This window comes from Agelaius tricolor, unplaced genomic scaffold (assembly GCF_023055355.1).
Source record: "Agelaius tricolor isolate 1412-34295 unplaced genomic scaffold, bAgeTri1.0.p SCAF_3, whole genome shotgun sequence".
Lineage (NCBI taxonomy): Eukaryota > Metazoa > Chordata > Aves > Passeriformes > Icteridae > Agelaius > Agelaius tricolor.
The window spans coordinates 69,697,132-69,710,464 of NW_027269263.1; the positions used below are offsets into that span (position 1 = coordinate 69,697,132).

Consider the following 13,333-nt stretch of genomic DNA (forward strand, 5'->3'; position numbering starts at 1 on the left):
CCCAGGGTTTGGGTTCAGAATTCCCTCGGCTGCCGCGGCAGCGTGCGCGGCTCTGCTGGCAGGGCGGGAGCAGAGCAGATAACGGGATTGCTCCGGAAGAGATAACGGGACCGGGATCGTTCCCGCAGCACCTCCCAAGGACACACCGGCCCAGCCGCCCAAACAGCTCCGGCTGCCCCAAGGACGCGGCCCCGGAGCCGCTTCCCCAGCTGGAATGGTCTGGAAGCAGCAGCAGGAGCTCAAGGCTCCGGCTCTGGGGACAACCCCCCCATCCCACCACCATCCCCGATCCCCCCTTGTCCCCCCCACCCCAAAATCCCACCTGACCCCGCCTGACCCCAAGGACACTCAGGAGAGCTTGAGTTTTCCAATGTTTTATTTGTGTTTTGAGATTACAGAGTCTTTATTGCTGATCTAATACAATCACTCAGACATTAATATTTAAAACATCCTTCTGAAATGTTACGGTTGCGACGTTTTCGTTTCCTCACTGCTGATGACGAGTTTTGTCTTATTATTATCTCTAAAGTTCAGAACAGAATTAATTTCCTTTATGCAATTTTGCTGGTGTTACCTAAAATCTCATTTTTCCTAAGTCTTGAAAAATGTGTTACATTAAAAAAAAAAAAAAAAAAAAGATGAAAGAAACCAAACCCCATTACACGTTTAATTTAGAGATGATCATAAGATATGATTCCAGGTTGATTAGGAAAAAAGCCAAGCGAGCCAAAAAGCTTTTACAGGAGAAGCAGAACATGGAGAAGAGCTTTAAAAATCGAGGTGGGAAAAGCCAGTTGGGATTTCAGTATTAATATATATATATTTTTTTTTCCCTTCCTATCTACCTCGAAGATAAAGGGGGGTTAAAACTGGGCACGGAGGGATCTGGGGCTGTGCAGAGCAGGCACGGGGTGGGACGCGGCTCTGGGGATGAGAGGGGTCGGGATGAAAGGGGCTTTTCCAAAGGGGCTTTTCCAGGGGGAAGTGGCTGTGCTTGGGTTGGGATGGGATTCCTGTTCTTCCCAAAGCTGCTCTGCCCCAGGGACCCCACAGCTGCATCTCACCTGGGCCAGGAGCAGCTCCCACGCTCCCAGAAAACAGCAGGGGCTGACACAGACCAGGATCCAGCCTGGGGAGAAAGACCTGGGTGGGATGTTTCAAATTGCTCAGGGGATTCTTCCCAAAAAATCTCAGGATCTGGGTAAAACGAACGAGCAGAGGTCATTTCAAGTCTGTGCTTAGCAATCAGTCTACTGGAAGCTTCTCAAGGCCTGAAGGTCTCCTCAAGGCCTTCACAAAGCCCTGACGCCTTCCCAAGGGCTCTTCAAGGTTTCCTCAAGCTCTTCTCAAGGTTTTCCTTCCTGATTTTGAGAGATTTCAAAGAGAAACTTGGAATAAGCCGGCACATGGGAACGTTTGCTCTGGAGATGAGCGACTTGTGGCCAACCTGCCTCCAAATCTCCTGAGAGCCGTGGGAAGGACTTGAGGCCGTAATTCCTCCGTTTTCCCTTCCTTGTGCGTGAACGAGCTGCCACAAAAAAGTTCTCCATGATGGCCAAGAAGCCCAGGAGGACAAAACACGGATCTGCAGCTGATGAGAGACTCGGGAACCAACAGGGAGGACAGAGGCTTCTGTGCTCACGGGGCTGGGCAGTTTCATTTCAGAAGGATCACGTTCTCCACGTGAGGGACAGAAGTGACTCCGCTCAAACACTTGGGAAGTCACCTTGCTAAGGGTCACGCTGTCCTGTGCTCAGGTGAGACATCCTGGGATAAAACAGGGAACTCTGGCAAATTTATTCTCCATCAGCTCTGACACGTCGAGGTGACCAAAGGGTTTTAGTGATGCTGAACTCTCCCTTCACACAGAATCCGTGGGGGCCGCTCCGGCGGACGTCTCATACATTCCAAAGGGGAATTCCAGATTCGTACAAATACGACCAGAAAATAAAACTCCGAAGGTTTCCAATGAGGACTGAAATTCAGCTGGAGAAGGACCTGGGTCCTCCCAGCCGGGCGGCCGGCGCGCTCTGCCTGGCGCGGCAGGAGCCGCCGGGCGCGGCAGCAGCATCGGTGGGCGAGGCCCTTCCAGCAGCGCTGGGAACACGACTTTGGTTGATCCAGAGAGGTTGGCACTCGGAACGACAGCAGCAGGAAAACGCCGCGGGGCTGTGCCCAGGGGAGCGGCGCCGGCTCCTCCGCGCGCTCGGGGCTCTCCCCGGGCCAGCGCCAACCCTTGGGCACAGCTCCGGGCAGTGCTAAGGCGAGGTTCCCCGGCTGGGCACGGCCCCGGGCACCTCCAGGGCACACGGAGAGGCTTCTCCAGCCAGATTCCCGAGGTGGCTCCCGGCCGGGCGGCAGCGCCTGGAGCCGAGGAGGATCTCGGCTCTGTTGTCAAAGCGCCGGGGATCCCCCGGCTGCCAGGATCCGGCGCCGCCGGAGAAGCGCTGGAGGAAACCAAAAGCGACTCCCAGGCGGGTCCCGCCGAGCGGGGGGTGAGCAGGGATAAGGGAATGTTCCACAGCTCGATTCCAGCAGCTTCCTCCTCGCCTTCCCCGTCCTCCCAGCCCCGGAAAAGAACGAACCCAAAGAGAAAAATGAAAGGAACGGAAAGAAAATCCAGCGTCTCCCAGTCCCGCGGCAGGACGAACACCAGTGGCAGAGGCCACATGAACAGTATTCTAATTTAATAAATAAATAACCTAAAACACACTGTCGACTATGGCAGCAAGCCCGGCTCTAGCGTGGGAAGCTTGCGCGGTTTCATCCTGTACAGTAGTTGAGAAAGACTCGGGTGCTTGTTGCGGTTCCTCGCGATTCTCCGGGACGCGGCGGCAGGAACTCAATATCTGGGAAAAGGAGGAAGAAAGAGGCTTTGGTGAGTGAGGAAGGGATGAGAAGCTGTCCCGGCACCACCACGGTGGATTTTGGGAGGGGGAGACGCCAAGGACAGAAGTGGCTGAGGAAGGGACTGAGGAAGGTCCTCGCTGCCCCCGAGGTGCCCATGGGAAGTTGGAGGGGTCGTGGCTCCCCCTCAGGGCAGGGAATTCCCTGAGACCCTCAATGGATCCCAACCTCTCCAGGACAAACTCGCTCCCAACAAGGCTGGGCCATGCCAGGCACCAAAACCAGGGACAAACCTTGTTCCCAACAAGGCTGGGCCATGCCAGAAACCAAAACCAGGGACAAACCTCACTCCCAACAAGGCTGGGCCATGCCAGACACCAAAACCAGGCACAGAGAACTGAACCAGAGGGAATTCCTCCACAGCCACAGGGAAGCACCAGGATTTTGCAAGGAAAAAAGCTCAGGATCTGGGAAAACCCAGTGATCCCCAAACTGGGAGTCTTCTGGTGCTCTCTGCCTGCCAAGAAAATCCCTTTTCCTGCAGGAAAAGGATCTGGGCTTCACCCTCCCCAGCAGATCCACTTTTGTGCAAAGCCATTTCATTTTCACAGTGGAAATTCATGGCAGTGCTGGCTAAAAAAATGTGGAAAGGGAAGCGATCCAGGGCTCCTACTGAAAATTATTATTATTTTGGGGATCTGCCCAGCCCATGCTCAGGAAGGAGCCTTGGAGCTGAGCCTGTGGGAGCAGCCCTGGGGCCAAGGCCGCTCTGTGCCACCTCATCCTCCGTCAAACTTTAAAAATAAAGCTGCCACCGAGCCGGTGGCATCGCGCTGGCATCTGCCACGTCTGGGTGACAGCTGCTGCCACGCACAAAGGGCTCCTGTCCTGCCAAGAGCTCCTGTCAGGGCTCCAAGTGCACCATCCCCTTCCTGCTGCCTGCGCCGGGACTGAGCAGAGAGACCTTGGAATCATCTCAGGGTTTGTGTGGGGTTAAACCCCAGGTGTCCCCCACAGCAGGGCAGGAGCAGAGGCCTGGGAGGGGACAAGGCTGGAGGGCACTGGGAGGGGACAGGGCTGGGAGGGCACCTGTAGTAGTTGGGTTTGAAGGGTCCGTTCTTGTTGAGCCCCAGGTACTTGGCCTGCTCGTCCGTCAGCTCCGTCAGGTGCGCGTCGAACGTGGGCAGGTGCAGGCTGGCCACGTACTCGTCTGGGGGAGGGCAAAGAGGCCAGGCCTCGTCACAGCAGCCAAGGGAGGCCACAGCGAGGGCCCCGGGCTGAGGCACAACCCACCTGGCACCTCTGGTTGGTGACACCCCGCCCCAAGATCAGGATAAGCCAGCCCTGCCTCAAAACCTCCCAGTTCCCACCAAAAAGCCCGGGGAAGTGCCCAAAGTGTGCTCAGGAGGGGGCTCTGCTGGGGGAGCTGCTGGCAGGGGTGAGGCCCCATCCCTGGCACAGACCCCACAGGACACCCCCTGCACTGGGAGGCACCCCCTGCTCCCCACAGGTGCCACAGGAGAGCAGCAAGAGCCCAGGGCCAGAGGGAAGGAGCTGCTGGAAGCCCCTGAGCTGGGCCCAGGGCCACCTCCCAGCTGTGACAGTGCCCAGCCTGGCCCAGGGCCACCTCCCAGCTGTGACAGTGCCCAGCCTGGCCCGGGCCATCTCCCAGCTGTGACAGTGCCCAGCCTGGCCCAGGGGCACCCCCCAGCTGTGACAGTGCCCAGCCTGGCCCGGGCCATCTCCCAGCTGTGACAGTGCCCAGCCTGGCCAGGGCCACATCCCAGCTGTGACAGTGCCCAGCCTGGCCAGGGCCACATCCCAGCTGTGACATTGCCCCAGCCTGGCCCAGGGGCACCTCCCAGCTGTGACATTGCCCCAGCCTGGCCCAGGGGCACCTCCCAGCTGTGACATTGCCCCAGCCTGGCCCGGGCCACCTCCCAGCTGTGACAGTGCCCAGCCTGGCCAGGGCCACATCCCAGCTGTGACATTGCCCCAGCCTGGCCCAGGGGCACCTCCCAGCTGTGACATTGCCCCAGCCTGGCCCAGTGACACCTCCCAGCTGTGACAGTGCCCAGCCTGGCCCAGGGGCACCTCCCAGCTGTGACAGTGCCCAGCCTGGCCCAGGGGCACCTCCCAGCTGTGACAGTGCCCAGCCTGGCCCAGTGACACCTCCCAGCTGTGACAGTGCCCAGCCTGGCCCAGTGGCACCTCCCAGCCCAACGCCCACAAGCAGAAGGCAGTGGGAACATTGTTACCCATTTTTTTAGGCAGCAAGTACACGTCCTGCTTGTAGCGGCCCTCGGGAGCGTTGTAGAGCTCTATCAGAGCCAGGGCCTGCAGAGAGGACACCGGGGTCAGGGCTGCTGTCCCTCAGAGCAGGGCCTGCCCCCAGCCCAGCCCAAGCCCCCTCACCTGGGTGGTGGCCGTGATGGACAGGACGAAGGTGGGCACGGTGGAGCAGCTCAGGTTCAGCAGGCGGCCCTGGAAGCAGAATCTGGCTGTTAACAGGGCCCCAAACCCAGTCTGTAACCCCACAGGAGGGACAGGAGCCACTGGAGCCATGTGTCCCTGCTGTGTCACCTGCACTGAGCCCCGAGGTGTGGCTGCCCTTAGGAAGTGGGAGATACCCTGGAGTGGGGTGAATTAAAGCAGGGGAGCTTTTCTTCACCCCAGGAACTCAGGGGGGCCCTTGTGGCTCTGCACAAGTCCCTGCCAGGAGGGCACAGCCGGGGGGGTCGGGCTGTGCTCCAGGGAACAGGGACAGGAGCAGAGGGAACGGCCTCAGGCTGGGCCAGGGGAGGTTTGGATTGGATTTTAGGGGGAATTTCTCCATGGAAAGGGTGGTCAGGCACCAGCACAGCTGCCCAGGGCAGGGGTGGAGCCCCCATCCCTGCAGGGATTTAAAGCCCTGTGGATGTGGCAGCTTTGGCAGTGCTGGGAATGGTTGGCCCTGGTGGATTCAGAGGTGTTTTCCAACCTAAAGCATTCTGTGATTCCAGGACTCCCTGGGCCAAGCCCCAGGAAGCACAGGGAGCCTGAGCTGCAGCTGCTCCCTCACCTCTGCCAGCAGCACGATCCTCTTGCCATCGGGCCAGATGACGTGATCCACCTGGGACCTCACCCGCTCCCAGGTGAGCTCAGGTGTGCGCAGGCTGGCCTGGAAAACGGGAAGCACTGTCAGCCCAAAGCACTCTGACCCTAAAAGAGTGGCCCCAAGCACCACCACCCCAAACACCACTGCCCCAAAACACCATCACCCTAAAGCACTGTCAGCCCAAAACTCCATCACCCCAAAGAGTGTCACCCAAAGCACCATTATCCCAAACACCATTGCCCCAAAGCACCATCATCCTAAAGCACTGTCAGCCCAAAACTCCATCACCCCAAAGAGTGTCACCCAAAGCACCATTATCCCAAACACCACTGCCCCAAAGCACCATCACCTCAAAACACATCACCCTAAAGCACTGCCAGCCCAAAGCACTCTGACCCTAAAAGAGTTGCCAAAGCACCATCATCCCAAACACCACTGCCCCTAAGAACAATCATTCTAAAATATTGTAACCCCAAAGCATCATCACCCTAAAACACCATCTCCCCAAAATACCACCAGCCCAAACACTGTTAGCCCAAAACTCCATCACCCCAAACAGTGTCACTCTAAGTACAACCACCCCAAATCCCATTGCCCCAAAGTAGCATCATCCTAAAGCACTGTCAACCCAAACCACCATTACCCCAAAGCACTCTGACCCTAAAAGAGTTGCCCCAAAGCACCATCATCCCAAACACCACTGCCCCAAAGAACCATCATCCTAAAGCACTGTAACCCCAAAGCACCATCACCTTAAAACACCATGATCCCAAAGCACCATCACCCAAAACAGTGACAGCTGAAAATGCCACCAGTCTGAAACACCATCACCCCAAACATCATCTTCCCAAAACAGTCACCCCAAACACTGTCAGCCCAAAACTCCATCACCCCAAAACACCATTACCCCAAAGAGTGTCACTCAAAGCACAACCACCCCAAACACCATTGTCCCAAAGCACCATTATCCTAAAGCACTGTTAGCCCAAAACTGGGCACTCTGACCCTAAAAGAACCATCATCCTAAATCACTGTAACCCCAAACACCATCACCCCAAAAGAGTCACCCCAAACACGGTTCAGCCCAAAACATCATTATCCTAAAATATCATTTGAACACTGTCACCCCCAGCCACCGCCCTAAACCACCATCACCCCAAAACATCACTCAGAGCACCACCACCCCAAACACAGCCACCCCAAAGCACTGTAACCCCAAAGCAAACACCATTACCTCAAAGCACCATCACCCCAAAGCACTGTAACCCCAAAGCAAACACCATTACCTCAAAGCACCACCACTGTCAAAGTCCCCTCAAAGCACCATGACTGCAAACCCCACGCCCCTAAAAGCCCAGCAGCCCCAAGCTGTGCCCCCACGCCCCGCAGGCCGTGCTCACCACGTCGATCTCGGTGTTGGAGTGTCCCATGTTGCAGACAATGCAGCTGTTCTTCATCCTGTCCAGATGTTCCCTGGTCACCACGTTCTTGTTCCCTGCCAGCACCACAGCCCCGCATAAATCCCTGTCCTGCTCCACCTTTGGGGCTTTCCCTCAGGCCCAGGCTGGGCTGGGGCCCTTCTGGGGCGTGGATCCCCATGGGGCCCCTTTGGGGTGTGCACCCCCTCTCCCGCCCTGCTGGCCCCGTACCTGTGCAGGTGATGACGATGTCCACCTGTCTGATGACTTCATTGAGCTTCACCAGCCGGAATCCGTCCATGCTGGGAGGGAAAACAGGGACAAAGTGAGCCCAGATCCTGATTTTGACCCCCTGATGAGCCACTGGGAGTCTCTGGGGCCATCCTGGAGGGTCTGGGACATTTGTGAGGAGAAGTGAGAAGGGATTTTGGGGCTTTCCCATGTCCTGTCAAGGCCTTCTCATCTGCAAACCTCAATTCTCGACCCTGATGGGATTTTTAGAGCTGTTCCTCCTGCAGGGAACATCCAGGAGCTGTGGATCCGCTCAGAATCCAGGCTGGGATGGATTTAGAGCATCCTAAAAACCACCCCAAAGCTGTGGGTGCCTCTCACCACCCCAAAATCCTTATTTAGGCACCTGCAGAACCCTCAGAGTGCTGAGCCCTGCCCTCCCCAGCAAGGTGAGCTCAGGGATAACAAGGGCAGCCTGGGTTTTTTTGGGATTTGTTGACAATCCTCCCCAGAGCTCCTTCCTGTGCCTCTCACAAGCTGCAAAACTGTAGTTACTAAAAAAATAAAAGTCATTTTTTTTCTGCTGCATGTCCCCATTTCCTGAGCTTTTCCCCACTGCAAGCTCCTCCTGAGAGGGGCCCTGTGCTGCTGCTGCCTCGGGCAGGGAAGGGATTGCTGGAAATTCCCAGCTGAGGATGGATGAAGGTCACAGAGCAGCCCAAAAGTTCATCAGCTCTGCTAATTAGAACTCATTAGTCCCCTCAGCACAACAACCTGGGGAGGAGCAGGCTGAGGGTTTTGGGGGGCTCTGGGTGTTTTTGGGATCCCAGAGCTGGGGATGCACGAGGAGGATCCAAACCCAGAGGGGCTGGGGGGCTCACAGGACCCCAAACACCCCCAGGGTGAGGTGGGGGCACAGCCCTGGGAGAGCCAGGGAGCAGCAGCTCATCCCCAAAACCCTGCAAGCCACACCCCAAACTCCTGGCACCTGTGGGATGGGACAAACTGGAGATGCTTTAGGGCAGATGGGATAAACCAGGAGATGCTTTAGGGCAGATGGGATAAACTGGAGATGCTTTAGGGCAGATGGGATAAACCAGGAGAAGCTTTAGGGCAGGGCCCTTTCCTGGGATGGGATAAACCGAGGGATGTTTTAGGGCAGGGTCCCTTCTCTGGGATGGGACAGAGTGGGAGATGCTTTAGGGAAGGGCTCCTTTCTGGGATGAGATAAACTGGAAACTGCTTTAGGGCAGGGCCTGTTTCATGGGATGGGATAAACTAGGAAGTGCTTTAGGGCAGATGGGATAAACCAGGAAATGTTTTAGAGCAGGGTGCTTTCCTGGGATGGGATAAACCAGGAGATGTTTTAGGGCAGATGGGCTAAACCAGGAGAAGCTTTAGGGCATTTCTGGGATGGGATAAAGCAGGAGAAGCTCCAGGGCAGGCCCCAAGGCAGAGCTGGGGCTGCAGGGATCCTTTGGGAAGGGATTTCCAGGGCAGGGAGGGTTCCAGCCCTACCAGGCCTGCAGGGCGCAGATGGGGTCGATCTCGGTGACGTAGACGATGGAGCCCATGGCCTTCAGGGCAGCACAGCAGCCCTTCCCCACCTGCAACAGGGACAGGCTCAGGGAACAAACCCCACTGCTGGGGCAGCAACCCCCATCCCTGGGGCACCAAACCCCATCCCTGGGGCACCAACCCCGCTGCTGGGGCACCAAACCCCGCTGCTGGGGCACCAAACCCCGCTGCTGGGGCACCAACCCTGCTGCTGGGGCACCAACCCCATCCCTGGGGCACCAAACCCCATCCCTGGGGCACCAACCCAACCCCATCCCTGGGGCACCAACCCAACCCCACTGCTGGGGCACCAACCCAACCCCACTGCTGGGGCACCAACCCCATTCCCGGGGCACCAACCCCACTGCTGGGGCACCAACCCCGCTGCTGGGGCACCAAACCCCACTGCTGGGGCAGCAACCCCTGGAGCTGGAGCAAGCTGAGACACAGGCCTGCCTTAGGGAAGATGGGCACTAAAAGCCCCACTGGTTCTAGTCCCAGGGATTCTTTTCCCCCAAAACATCCCAAGTGATCCCAAGGGAAGTTCCAGAGCCTCCTGCAGCCTTTGCTCCACTCAGGAAGCTCTAGGGGTAATTAATCTCAAAGGGTTAATGAGTTTTAACCTTTGCCCAGCATAGGCAGTGCAGGGAATCCAGGTTAAAATGTTCCCAAAAATGGGATTACAGCAGGAAAAACGGACCCATTCCAGCTGCTTGGACATTAAAAATATTCCAGTAGAGCACCCACTGCAACTGGTGTGAACTGGTCCTGAGAAAAACTGGGAAAAGAGGAATATTCCCATGGGGAGAGAGGGTGGGTGAAGGGATAAATCAAGATTAATTCTCCCTTGACCACACTGGAATGCCCAGAACATCTGCAGAACCTCTGATTTTAGTAAATTCAGATTAAATATAATATTAAAATGACAGAAATATGTGTTGTATCAGTATGTGGGCATGCCAATATCCAGATATTAAAGATACACAGAATATTTAATGTATTTTTTTTTTAACATTCAGCTTTGGCACCTCTTTAATAATAAAGAAATGAAGAAAACTTTCAGGTTTTGGCAAACTCCTGAGGTTTGGAGGGTCCTGCAGGTGCAGAGCAAAGACCTGAGGGTGGAGGAAGCTGTGCTGAGGGTTTACACATGGAATTCCCAGTGGGAAAAGGAGGAAAATTGGGAAAATGGAGCCCCTTACCTCCCCATAGCCACAAACCACCACCTGCTTCCCTCCAAACATCATGTCTGTTGTCCTCTTCAGGCTGAGGAAAAAGGGGAAAAAAACCCAATTAAAGGTCAGAATTCCAGCCCAGCACTAAGAGCTGCTCCAAGGATGGAGCCACAGCTGGACCCTGCATCCCTGAAATTCCAGGGGAAGAGAAAACCCCAAAAGCACCTAAAAATTCCCTTTTCCTTTTGGAAGGGTTGGGGTTCTTTTGTTCTTCCAACAAAAAGGACGGAATTTGGGTTTGGAGCCCTTTTTTTGTTGATTTTTATTCATTTGCCCTTTGTTTTGACACTCCCAAAATATTGAAAATCCTCTCCAAAAATCCTTCAATCTGAATTTTTATGGCCAACCCCAAGTGCCCCCCAAGGAAGAGCCCCAGGAGCAGCAGGGCAGTGGGAGCTCTTTGCCAGAATCCCAGAGCTTTTCCCAAATGAAGCTGCCCCTTCCTCTGCTCTCCTCCTGCTCCCTCCCTGAGCGTGTCCTACATTCCAGGCTATTTTTAGCTCTGGAGTAAATAGGTTAGCAGTGCAGGGAAGGTGAAATTCCCTCCCTTTTCCAGGGGAATTCAGCTAAAACCCACAGCAGCTCTGAGGCACCTCTGCTCTCATCTGCCCTGACCCCGTCTGAAACTCCTGCACCAGGCTGAGCCCCAATCCCAATTTACCCCCAAGGTGTTTGCATGGAATCCCAGGAGTTTTTGGGTTGGAAGGGACCTTAAATCCCATCCCATCCCATCCCATCCCATCCCATCCCATCCCAGGGACACCTCCCACCATCCCAGGCTGCTCCAGCCCCCGTGTCCAGCCTGGCCTTGGGCACTGCCAGGGATGCAGGGGCAGCCCCAGCTGCTCTGGGAATTCTGTTCCCATATTTCACCCCCTCGTTATTCCCATTCCCTGTTCCTTGCACATCCCAAATTCACGGATTGCTCATGGACTGTGCCACAAACGATGTCACAACAAGGACAAAACCTGTCCCAGCCTCACTTGGCCGTGATGGAATTTGGGGCTGCAGGGACACAGACACCCAATTCCATGGAAAGAAAGGGAATAAAGAACTGGAGAGAAAAAAGGGATAGAGGGACACACATGGGACACAGGCAGATTTTACCCAAAGGGGAGAGGGACAGGACAGGAATTCTGATGTGCACCAGAGGTAAGGAAGGATTTTATTCTCTGACACACGAATTGAGCCGAGATGATCCAAATGGCAGCAGAGCAGGGCCCTGTGGGAATTCCTCCCTATTCCTTGAGGGAATTCCTCCCCGTTCCCCATGGGAATTCCTCCCTGTTTCCTACAGGATTTCCTTCCCATTCCTTGTGGTAATTCCTCCCCATTCCCTGTGGGAATCCCTCCCCACTCCCCATGGGAATTCCTCCCTGTTTCCTGCTGGGAATCCCTCTCCATTCCTGCTGGGAATCCCTCCCCATTCCCCGTGGGGATTCCTCCCCATTCCCCATGGGAATCCCTCTCCATTCCTGCTGGGAATCCCTCCCCATTCCTATGGGAATCCCTCCCCATTCCCCGTGGGAATCCCTCCCCATTCCCCTGGGATCCCTCCCCATTCCCCTGGGACCCCTCTCACCCATCCAGGATGGACTCCCTGCAGCAGTAGAGGTTGTCAAACTTCTGCTTGGTGACCGAGTCATTGACGTTCATGGCTGGCACGCAGAGCTTCCCTGCCTTGGAGAGCTGGTACAGCCTGGCACAGGCACAGAGCCAGGGGTTATCCAGGGAATTCACCCCTGCTCTTGGGGGGTTTGGGATGGAAAGGACCCTAAAGATCAGCCTGGCCATGGCAGGGGCCCTGGACACTGTCCCAGTGTCCAGCCTGGCCTTGGGCACTGCAGGGATGCAGGGGCAGCCCCAGCTGCTCTGGCAATCCCAGCCCAGCCAGGAATTCCTCATTGCCAAGATCCCATCCCTGGCTGCCCTCTGGCACTGGGAGCCATTCCCTGGGTGCTGTCCCTGCAGGCCTTGGCCCCAGTCCCTCTGCAGCTCTCCTGGAGCCCCTGCAGGCCTGCAATGTGCTGGAAGCTCTCCCTGGATCCTTCCCTTCTCCATCATCTCCCTGCTCTCAGCTCTGGGCACAGACTCAACTCCTCATAGCAGGAAAATCACTAAAAATGAATTTAAACACCTCACTGTGGCTCTTCTTCCAAGAGAGTCTGAAAATCCTGTTCCTGCTCCAGCCCTTGGGAACGAGAACCTGCCTTTGGAAATCTCTTCTTCCCACACTGGGATTTCAGATCCTAAAAATATCACCAGTCCTCCTCCTGACCCCACTGGTGCAGAGCTGGAGCCACTTCCCTGTTTCACACATTTCATTCCCTGCTCCGGGAGCTGCCTGAACCTCTGGCCAAGCTCTGATCCAGCTCAGAGCTGCAGCCAAGCCTTTCCCCCTGCAGGAACTCAGCAAACAGTGCTGCTCTCCTCAGCTCCCCATTCCCTGGCACCTGCGATGGGATGAATTCCATGGAAAACCTCCTGTGACACCTCCCAGCCCCCAGAGCTGCTCCCACCCCAGCTCTGCTCCTGCCAGGGACTCAGGGGTTTCACTCACTCATCCCTCATGTTCCCCCTTCCCCAAAAACAGCTCAGTTCCTCTTCCCAAATCTCACTTCTTCCCACGGATTTAGGGCAGGGCTGTGCTCCCCATCCCTCCTGCTCCATCTCCACACCAGGTGAGAGCCTCTCCTCCCACCCCAGGGGGGGCTCCTGCTCCTCGTGGGAGCCCAGAGCAGCTCCAGGTGTCCTGCTCAGATTGAAGCAGTTTCCATGCAGAGCCCAGCTGCTGGAGGGGGCTCAGGGCTGAGCTCTGTGCCAAACCTGTGCACCCCGGTGACGCTCTCCTCCACGATGCCCTTGATCTTCTTGAACATGTTGGGGTATTTCTTGTAGATCCAGTGGGTGAGATCTCCCCCATCGTCCAGGATCTGGAATGAAAGCAG

At 56.1% G+C, this 13,333-nt stretch overlaps 1 protein-coding gene across 1 annotated transcript in view; it reads right to left on the reverse strand.

The window, feature by feature from the left end:
* Positions 1 to 358: 358 nt before the first annotated feature.
* The window catches only part of AHCYL2 (adenosylhomocysteinase like 2), a 66,156-nt gene continuing 53,181 nt past the window's right edge, over positions 359 to 13,333 (reverse strand). The window contains exons 7-17 of the mRNA XM_071424246.1: positions 13,212 to 13,318; positions 11,968 to 12,084; positions 10,353 to 10,416; positions 9,112 to 9,200; positions 7,594 to 7,664; positions 7,345 to 7,439; positions 5,909 to 6,007; positions 5,263 to 5,331; positions 5,106 to 5,184; positions 3,937 to 4,057; positions 359 to 2,849 (exon numbers count right to left, since the gene is read on the reverse strand). Of these exons, the coding sequence (XP_071280347.1) occupies positions 2,843 to 2,849; positions 3,937 to 4,057; positions 5,106 to 5,184; positions 5,263 to 5,331; positions 5,909 to 6,007; positions 7,345 to 7,439; positions 7,594 to 7,664; positions 9,112 to 9,200; positions 10,353 to 10,416; positions 11,968 to 12,084; positions 13,212 to 13,318 (918 nt within the window). The 3' untranslated portion in view covers positions 359 to 2,842. The remainder of the gene's footprint in view (positions 2,850 to 3,936; positions 4,058 to 5,105; positions 5,185 to 5,262; positions 5,332 to 5,908; positions 6,008 to 7,344; positions 7,440 to 7,593; positions 7,665 to 9,111; positions 9,201 to 10,352; positions 10,417 to 11,967; positions 12,085 to 13,211; positions 13,319 to 13,333) is intronic.